Source organism: Rutilus rutilus (genome assembly GCF_951802725.1).
Source record: "Rutilus rutilus genome assembly, chromosome: 9".
Classification (NCBI taxonomy): Eukaryota; Metazoa; Chordata; class Actinopteri; order Cypriniformes; family Leuciscidae; genus Rutilus; species Rutilus rutilus.
This window is the reverse complement of record NC_140223.1, coordinates 40,719,714-40,729,707: the sequence shown is the minus strand read 5'-3', so window position 1 is coordinate 40,729,707 and position 9,994 is coordinate 40,719,714. Positions and strand designations below refer to the sequence as shown.

At 37.9% G+C, this 9,994-nt stretch overlaps 1 protein-coding gene across 3 annotated transcripts in view; it reads right to left on the bottom strand.

Moving 5' to 3' along the window:
* Positions 1 to 215: 215 nt before the first annotated feature.
* The window catches only part of stx1a (syntaxin 1A (brain)), a 40,007-nt gene continuing 30,228 nt past the window's right edge, over positions 216 to 9,994 (bottom strand). The window contains exons 7-10 of one of the 3 annotated variants that reach the window (XM_084419004.1): positions 8,005 to 8,075; positions 6,487 to 6,624; positions 2,136 to 2,246; positions 216 to 428 (exon numbers count right to left, since the gene is read on the bottom strand). In XM_084419004.1, coding sequence (XP_084275130.1) covers positions 351 to 428; positions 2,136 to 2,246; positions 6,487 to 6,624; positions 8,005 to 8,075 — 398 coding nt within the window. In that variant the 3' untranslated portion in view covers positions 216 to 350. Of the gene's footprint in view, positions 429 to 1,054; positions 1,262 to 1,927; positions 2,247 to 6,486; positions 6,625 to 8,004; positions 8,076 to 9,994 lie in introns of those variants that run through there. The other 2 variants (XM_084419005.1, XM_084419003.1) reach the window with 2 other exon arrangements.

Here is a 9,994-nt window from a genome sequence, read left to right as displayed (position 1 = left end):
CTTGATACAGCAATGGTAATGTTCTGGTCAATGGTCATCCTTTCTTTTTTTTTCTTTTTTTTTCTTTTTTTTCTTATAAAAAAATTTATATATTTTTCTTGATCAAAGTCAAAAATGTAAAAAAAAAAAAAACCAACAAACAAAAAACATCCAGAAAATGAATACTTTTTCTAGGCACTGTACACTGTAGCCCATCCCACAAACTTATTACACACTCTGTCTTTGTTCTACTGAATCTATTGGCTATATCACACATAAGAGAAGATGAAAACAGATGGTCCTGAGCTCCAGCCTGGCACAAGATAGTCCCTGTGTAATGTCTGAGCACCACTACAGGTGAAGTCTCTTGGTTAGCTCAGTCCAATGGCTAGCGAGATGATGAGGATGAGAAGACAGACGGACACACAGCTGCCTATCAGGATCAACTTCTGTGGAGGACATGGACAGAAAGCAGAGATCTTCACTTTAGCCCATCAATTCATGATATCTTAGTGCTGAAAGGATTACTACCCTTCTCAACCAATTGCCATTCAGGTTTAGTTCACCCAGAAATCAAACTGGTCATCAGTTACTCCCCCTCATGTCCCCATTCGATTGTAAGTACTGGGACTGGTAAACCACTGGTACTAGTTCCAGCAGGTTGTCGCTCTTTCCTTAAGTGTGAAGATCTTTGACCTCATCCCAGATTCAATACTCGCATATCTTCAAAGATAACCCAGATTGTTTCTTGTTGACAGTTAAGGATGTTGGGTTACCCAGGGTAAGGTTGCTCCAGCCCTTAATAAGTTCTTGCTTAAACTGGAATGTAAAATACACAATAGAGGTTTAGAAACTGGTTGCACCATTTGTACTGAAGGCAGAACGTAGGTAGTAGGTCGAAAGCTCTCCGTAAAGTAATGTGCAATCGCATAATATGATGTTTACCCTCAACGACCCCAGCCTTCAAATACCTGAGCGGAAGCTGAGCAGGACGATGTGAATTTATTAGTGAGCTAGACTGAAACTGGCTAACGCTCACAAATTACAGCCAGTCATCAAATTATTATCTTAACTGGAAACAAATGCCATTTATGCATGATAAACACAATATTTGAAAATAATATTTGCGAAACACATCATCACTCATCTTGCCGCAGCTAGTTTCCGCTCTTGAGTCGCTGTCTCATGTGATGCTGCTGCAGGTTGGGCCACGTGTGATCTATGATGTCAGGTGCAGGGGGCGTGGCTTCTGGCAGTGTTGAGCCCGCCCACAGGGAAGGGCCTAGTTGAAATGTTGTTTACAATCAGTAACTGAAAATCCTGCATAGTGCACCTTTAAACTCTTTCAGCAAGTTCAGACATGATAGGTCTGCTAGTCTCCGGCCCATAGGTCTCCAGCCATCTTGCTGTCCGTCGCTCACTGAAACACTGCAGCTTGCAAGAATTAACATTAAAGTCACCTGTCATTGTCCTACTGGACCTGTCCTCTGCGTCTGACATGGTGAATCATCAGTTCCTCCTGTCCTACAACCTCACTGATCTGGTCAGCATTGGAATAGCCCTTTGCTCTAGCTTGAGTTGCTCCAGTTCTAGATGTATTCAAGCCTGATGAGCCTCAGCTCATGTCAGCTCAACCTTCAGATTAATTTTCCCCTGCATGTCATGGAAACAGTGGCTGGTTGATTTTCATGTCAGATTGTCTTTTTGCGTATGAGAGGTGGCCAGAGAACGTAGAAGAAACTTTTATACTTTATTATTGTCCATTTAGAAAGCTTTATACGAATGAGAAAACAAATCGACCCATCTGCATTAGAATAATGTTGACAGCACACAGACAAAGCTTCACATAACAGTATAAGGAGTGGAAATGAGAAAAGGCGGGAAGTGAGACAGATGTGCAAATGCTCATGCAGGACGGATGGCAGACACTGACGTATCTTTCACTCACCCTTCGTGTGTTACTCTGGTACTTTACAGCCTTTGTGGTCTCTTGCACTGCATCCCTAATGAAATCCACTGTAAGCTCCACATTATACTCTATACAGTCTATCATCTCTCCCTGACCAGAACAGAAGATGGACGGCGCCAGAGAAGGAGGAAAGAAAAAGAGAAAGGTGATTTGACAGGAGTTTGATGGATTGTTTGCTATATCTCACCGTCCTGCTAGTCTTCTGGACTTTGACCGCTGCTTTGGTGTCCTCTTTGGCCTTCTCCACATATTCCTGAGCACTGCAGACATTCTTCTCTATATTGTTTATTAACTCTCCCTAAAATAAGACAGGAACATTCAGCTCACTAAACCATTGATCTAGCAAACAGTAAACACTAAATACAACTTTTGATTTGAATAATGTATTAGTAAATGTTGAAATTACCATTAACTAAGATTAATAAATTCTGCAGAAGTATTGTTCATTATTAGTTCTTGTTATCTAAAGTAGTTAACTAATGTTAACTAATGAAACCTTATTGTAAAGTGTTACCAAGCCGCTTGTACCAGCCTCCTACGCTTCAGAAGACGCAGAAGTCCAGCGCAGCGGCTACACAGAGTCATGTTGGAGATAAGACAACATCTCTCTTGCAAACCCCTCTATGTTGCGGTTGTTGTTGTTGTTTTTGCCGTACACCTACCAATGCAACTTCACTGCCATAGAAACCAATGCAGATTTTCCGGAAAAAGAAAGAGCGGCATGTCGTACGATCTGAACAGTTGCGATACACGATGTGGACAGACAATAATTTAGATCAGATTCCAATCGGATACACAAATAATCGGATTGGGACTGACAGTGTGAATGTAATCTTAGTAACATTAAAGCAGTGTTGCAGTTAATGAGATAATTAAGTGATTAATTAAAAGGGTCATGAACTGAGAAATCAAAATTTCCCTGAGCTTTTGACATATAAGAGGTCATCTACTGTAAGAATATCCTGTAAGTCTCAAAACTGAAAACTTCTTGTTAGTCCGCATACAGCTTTTATTTTAACCAAGCCCAGTGAACGACTAGTGTTGGTACCGATTATCAGCCTTAAGTAAACCAGGAACCCCAAAACTGAGCCACACCTGAGCCTTATCGACACTGTAAAAAAAAAAACCGGCCAATGACTGTCAGCTACGCCTGCCAAACGATTTTTTGAATAAAGTACAAAAAAGAAAACTTTTAGAGAAATCTTCGTTTAACTTTTTACAGAAAAACATTTACTTTACAGGTATTTCCTCAATTATTGCTAACACAAAAAGCCAATCTCTTGCAGTTAACTACACACATGAATTAAAGTAACTATACATCACTGCATCAGTAACTGCACAGTGACTGTCTCTTAAATAAAGCAACATGAGGCGTAACATCAGTGTTTCTCTGCTCATCCTGGACTGAAGCACAGGCTCTACTCTCCAGCTCAATGGGGACCCACAAAACAGACGATACAGAAACACTTTAAATCCCAACAGAACATTAAACACTAACAGATCTCTCAAGATCTCAGCATCTTCACTTATTACAATCTATACTTTACTTCTTTCATCCGAAAGGTCTTATTGAGAATTAACAGAGGTTTAGATGTTGATGTTTTATTGAAAATAATTAAGTTTGGTGTCACCATTATGGTGATCAGTGTTTGCTTTAGTTGGGCTCTTGACCCATGACATTTTAACATTAGTTTTTCTCTGGTTGCTTTGTGTGTTTCTAATACATGTTTGTTATGGCAAAAATGCTAGAGAAACTCTGATTAGATATTTTTGGTCACTTTTTAGTGATGGTATAGTCATCATTTAGTGGCCAGGGTCTCTGATTAAATTGTTTTATATTAATTGTTAATTTCATATGCGAATACTACTGCACAAATTCCTGCAGTGTGCTGTGATACTTTGAAATGTTTTATTAAGTCATTATGAATAAAACGTTTTTTTTAACAGGATCATATAGACTCACACAGACATCAAGAATCAGTGTATGAATCTCAACAATGGTGACAATTATTAAGATCAACTCTGAATGTCACAAAAAAGCTTTGTTGATTGTCACCATTGTTGAGATTCATATGTTAATTATTGATGTCTCTGTGCGCCTAAATAACACAGCTCAAAATATTTTGTACTATATAATGACTTAAAACTAATTAGAATACCAGATTGTCATAATACTGATGCCACAATATCTCAAGGCTACTGTAAATCATGTGAAATTAATTGCTAATGTAGATTTGACATTAAGTGACATCAGGCCACTACATGATGACAATATCATCACCAATACATGACCAGCTTCGTCTGATGAGATTTTCTTCTGGACTTTTTTGCCATAACAAATGTGTATCAGAAACAGAGAGTTTAAGGGTTAGTTCTGTCATTAATTACTCACCCTCATGTCGTTCCAAACCCGGAAGACCTTCGTTCATTTTCGGAACACAAATGAAGATATTTCTGATGAAATCGGAGACCTCTCTGACCCCTCCATAGACAGCAATTTAATTACCACTTCCAAGGCCCAAAAAGGTTGTACATTTTACATTGGTAAATAATCCATGTGACAACAGTCATTTTATGAAAGGACGCAACGAGAAAACTCTTTGTGCGGAAAAATAGCGACTTTATTCAACAATTTCTTCTGCAAAAAATGTATCGATATTGAATCAAGATCAGAATCAAATCACAAGATCTGAATTGAAATCAAGAAATTTGTGTCAAGCACTAATAAAAACAGTAGCCTACCAGTCATTGTACTATGTAAACATTGTAACATGTTGTCACTAAATTTAACTAAAATCTGTTTAGTTACCAAATGTTTTGACAATCACAATACAACAATTATTATCATGATAATCCATGTCCAAGAGTCCATTTCCTCGGATGAGATGGTTTTTATTCGTTATTTGACACTATAAACCATGCTATAAACACACACTGGCCTCCTCGAGCTTTTATTTTGGCACTTCCGGTTACCGGTATTTTGAATTTGCACATTAGTTAAATATTTAGTTTCACCCGAAACATTTAGATTCAACATTTAGATTTAGATTTAGATTTAACATTTAGATTTAGATTTAGATTTAATATTTAGATTTAACATTTAGATTTAGATTTAACATTTAGATTTAACATTTAGATTTAGATTTAGATTTAACATTTAGATTTAGATTTAGCATTTAGATTTAGATTTAGATTTAGCATTTAGATTTAACATTTAACATTTAATATTTAGGTGTAACATTTAATATTTAGATTTAACTATTTAAAATATCTCTAAGTTGACAAATATTGTTGTAAATGTGCTAAAAAGTGACCGTCAAAAATTCATACCAGTTTTTTAAACATTGTTTGAAGCTAAATGTGACAAAATGTTGCTGTTATTTTCAGCGTGAGCCGCTTTACAAACTATATCGGTAAACACTGTGGTGCGCTAAAACTTTTTCCGCAAAAAAATCATTGGATGGAAACCTGGCTTATGTTAACAGTTGTGTTCCGTTTGCCTGCCATTTTTGGGATTACCTTCAGTGTGGATTATTAAAGACTTTTGATCCTTATTCCTTATCTTCGTGCATTTTTATTCAGCCAAGTTGTGACGCACTCGTCGAGAAAAAGTAAACTGAGCCTAAAATTATCCTAGCTCACCGTGTCATCTTCTATAGTCCTGCATACGTTACCTTTGACAAGAAATGCAACAAGCAATCAACACAGTAAGGAAGAGAGCTATCACCAAAATAAAACAAAATGTAATAAATCCTCATTATTCTCAAATCATCATTACAAATAAGTGCATCATCACAAAATCAGTGTGTGCGTTTCAGCAGAATGACAGATGACAAAGGGCCCTGATGGTTCCCCTCTGATATTAGCATATGTTTTAATCAAATTTGTCTGGTTAAAAATATTGTACTTTTATATTATTATTAGTTGCTGTGCTTGTTGTTAAACAATTAATAGAAGGGAGTAAGTCATCTATCAAACTATAGCCTATTAGTTAATGGTAACATGTCGTATTTATGTAGATTATAGTCCAGAAGACATTTTTCCTCGAATTGCTCACAGTTTTAAAGTTTGCGCTCAGAGACATATTTATCTGCTTAGGTGTTACTGAGGAAACATTAAACATATAATAGAGCTAAACCATGTCTACAGATGTGAGCAGCGCATCGCAACGCAAGAACATTCACCATTACAATCAGTGATCGCAATAAGCCATTATAATCAGTGATTCTACACTCAAAATATTTTAAGTAAATGTACTGTAACTTAAATAGTATGTTGGAAATGCATGTCTACAAAGCCTTGTCTAGATTACTCTGGATAAAATGTTCGATATATATATATATATATATATATATATATATATATATATATATAATAAACAATAGGTGTTTGCTACAATTCCAAATTAAGTGGACTACTCAAATTATCCAAGTAAAGTAACAAACAAAAATTTGATTTCTTTAAATTACACTTATACACTTCTTTATGTTACAGCCTCAGAGATTACTTTTGATCAGTGTGATCAGCTCTACTCTCACCTGGTTTTCTACCAGCATGGCCATATCCATGAACATATCATGCAGCTCACGGATGTTGTTCTCCAGTTTGAGGATTTCATTGCGTTGCGTCTCGATCTCGTTCATGGCCTGTTCAGTGATGTTGCATTCCATGATGATCTGTAGGGGGGAAAAGCGTAAAGATATTAGAAAGTGGCGATGCTGAAGTTTTCCAACATAAGTCTGCTTCAATCACTAGCTGGTTTACTGAGCGCAAAAACAACAACAAAAAAAGTGCAGTATGTTCTCAGAAGGTGATTGAAAACTCATAATCACACAAGCAGCTCTAAAGACCCAGCAAATATGTTAATGTCTTAGTGTCCTGTAAGGGCCACACAATTCAAGTCCAATGACTGAATCCAATGGAGTGGCCGAAGGTTTCCTGTCTTTTCAGTGAGCAAAGTATTTAATTCCAGTTAACATACTGACTCCCATGTTATCCTGACCTAGAATTTAGGTTAGAATGGCAACTGATTATTGGTCATTTTAATGATTATTTACGTAGACATTTGATAATCCTATTTAACTCTTGATTTTAGATTGTAGTCATAGTTTGTACTTCATTCCCATTCCAATGTCACTCGGAGTCTTGAGGCCATGTACACGGATCTCACGGTCATGAACTCGTAAGTCTGGGTCATTCGACAGAGGAAATTGACTAATACTATTTAGATGAGTGCCCATGCTTGCTCTCCCGTAAAAGTAATTAAGTTAGTCTCATTAGATCTGTACTCATTTAAAGCGAGATTATCACTACCATAGATATTAGCCGACAGCCGACGGCACGTCTACTAGACCCTAGACCTAGCCTAGAAATCTAGAAGCACCCTAGCGGCAGCAAAATTTATTTTGCAGCCAGGGTAGTCTAGCAACTCTCCGTTGACTTTCGGAGCTGTAAAAACCTAAATTGGGTCAGGCCAATCACGTCGTGTATGGAGTAGGCGGGGCGGGCTTAACATAATGACGACAGAGTTGCGACGGTTCCCTGCTACTTGAAAACAAAGAATGGCTGCTGCTGGAGAACAGTCTTTCGAATCGGCTTTGGCCGCGACTCTGGAGGACTTGGAGTTAAGTTTTTCTTTGAGAAAAGAGCAAAGAAAGGGCACTTAAGTCATTCTTAAAAAAAGAAAGATGTGTTCGTAGTTTTGCCGGCCAGATTCAAAAGTTGAATCTATCAACTAACGTTAGCTCCGCTGTTGGGAAAACGCTCTGGTTGGTTGAAGCGCTGTCCTATTGCGTGCAGAGGGAATTAGAAAGACAGCCGTTTATCCCGCCCCTCGGATTGAGCGTGTCTATCATGAGTTGCCAGACCTAACATCTTGATGTAGGTCTGGCTTGCCAGGCTACCCTAGACCAATATCAAGAACTGGACCGTGGCTCACCTTCACTGAGCTCATAAAAGTAAAGCCATCCATTTCATTTCATTTCATCTTTTTATTATTCCAAATGACTAGCAAAGTATCTTTGTAATGACCAGTTACTGATGCTGTATCCACTCACCCCTGAAGTGAAGATGGGATTGTCACTTTCTAACACGCTCTCCAACTCCTCATTTGTTGTATTTCTTCCGGCTACACAGAAAAAAAAACATGATATCAATTGCTTGTTTGTGCTATAGCACATTAAGCAGCATATGTGTAAATATTCGTCTTTATAGTAGGTGATGTATAAAATAATACATTGACACACATACAATGTATATTGGCTGATTTCTGCGAATTATAGCCGCTCTTCCACTGACGGGCCAGCGCGAGCCAGGGCTAACAGCGTGCCGGGTGGGGCCAGTAGCCTCGAGTCTCAAGCACCAAGCCCAAAATCAAGTTGTGTTTCCACTGCCGGGCCAGTAGCCCCACAGCGTTACCCTAAAACCCACCCTTAAAACGCCTCCATACAACGACTTCACACAACCACTTCACCAGCTGACTGAAAACTAGCTAGATCGCAAAATAAGCATGACGGAAGCAAACATTTGGTCTTTACTTAAACACGGCTAATGTGTGGTCTGAGCCTGCTGTGCCAAATGGCTTAATATCTAGTGGATTGACTAGACTTATGTGTATGTATCTGTATCATAGTTATTTACTAGTGACTCTAGCAATGTCAATAGCCGCGTTTCCATTACCCTTCAAATTGCGCAAATTGAAATTGAAAATTGAAAATTGAAAATACGCCCAATGGAAATATGTCAATTTCGCAAAAACTCCCATTTATCGCAAAAAAAGTTTCCACACGTTTTTCAGGCAATTCGAAAAAGAAATATTTCTCAAAACTGCAATGGAAACTGTTTTTGCGCATTTACAGGCGCGGTGTGTTTGGACAGAATACGAGACAGAGTTCTTTATTAAATTCATAAAAGACAAAAGAATTACAGGAATACTGGATTCTAAACCTCAAATAAATGCCACAATCAAGATTTAGATGTAGAAATGAGGGAGAAACACCCAGAAACACCTCATATAACAGCATATATGTATCAGGCTCACAAGTATAAGGGTCGTTTCTTACCATTAATGCTTGGAAAACACACATACATCTCCTTCGATCAATAATAATGGCCAGTGCAGTGGCTGGGATTAGTACATAAACCTACCAACGTCCGTTACCATGGTTTTTGGAATGATTTTACTGATCGCGAGAGGAAAAAATTAAGTTTTAGTCGCATAACATCAGTTTATGGAAACGCCGTCATTTCGAAATATTTTTTTGTCGACATTAAAAAAAAAAAAAAAACGCAAAAGTTTTCCGCAAATCTGTAATGGAAATGCGCCTAATGTCTTGCAAAATCTGAGCAATGTGAAACCAGTTTGAGTAACTGTTGACATAAACCAGTTCTTTGTACCTGAGCCAATATGGCTCAAAAGTAACTAATTAGAATGCATGACTTTAACAAATAAGATCACATCGCAAGCTGCTAGATATGGAGAAAGTTTTTTGCTGGGTTTGAACAGTCAATCCAAAAGTATGGTCATGTGACAAACAGCAAACCTTGCATAGCATGCAAACCTGCACTCTTCATAAAAGCTGTGCTTGGCTGTGACCTCGGGCAGTTTTCTTCCTGCTGCTGCTGTTATTGATTCAAAATGCATGTTTTCATGCCAGCTTAGCTTATGCGCTTAACTATTCACTCCTTGCATCATACAAAACTCGTCAAACATGTGTATGCTTGCTTCATTAATAAAATTGATAAATGTAGCTCATACAAGATTGTTTAATGATTCGGAATAATAAAAGTTAAAACTGTAATGAAATGGTAGATTTTAACTTCCTTATTGTGACATCCGAGTGTATGGTGGGGATCAGTTAGTGATTGGATTCTGAGATGTGGGCATAAGTGCAGGCTGATAAACACGAGCTTGCATGGGCAGTGTTTAAGCGCACTAAATGATTGAAGAATGTTGCACTCATCACCAAAACTCTGTTATTTTCACCAGAAGGTTCAGTTATGAGAGTTTGCATCTTGTGCATTTTATTTCTTTATCCATTCATGGTA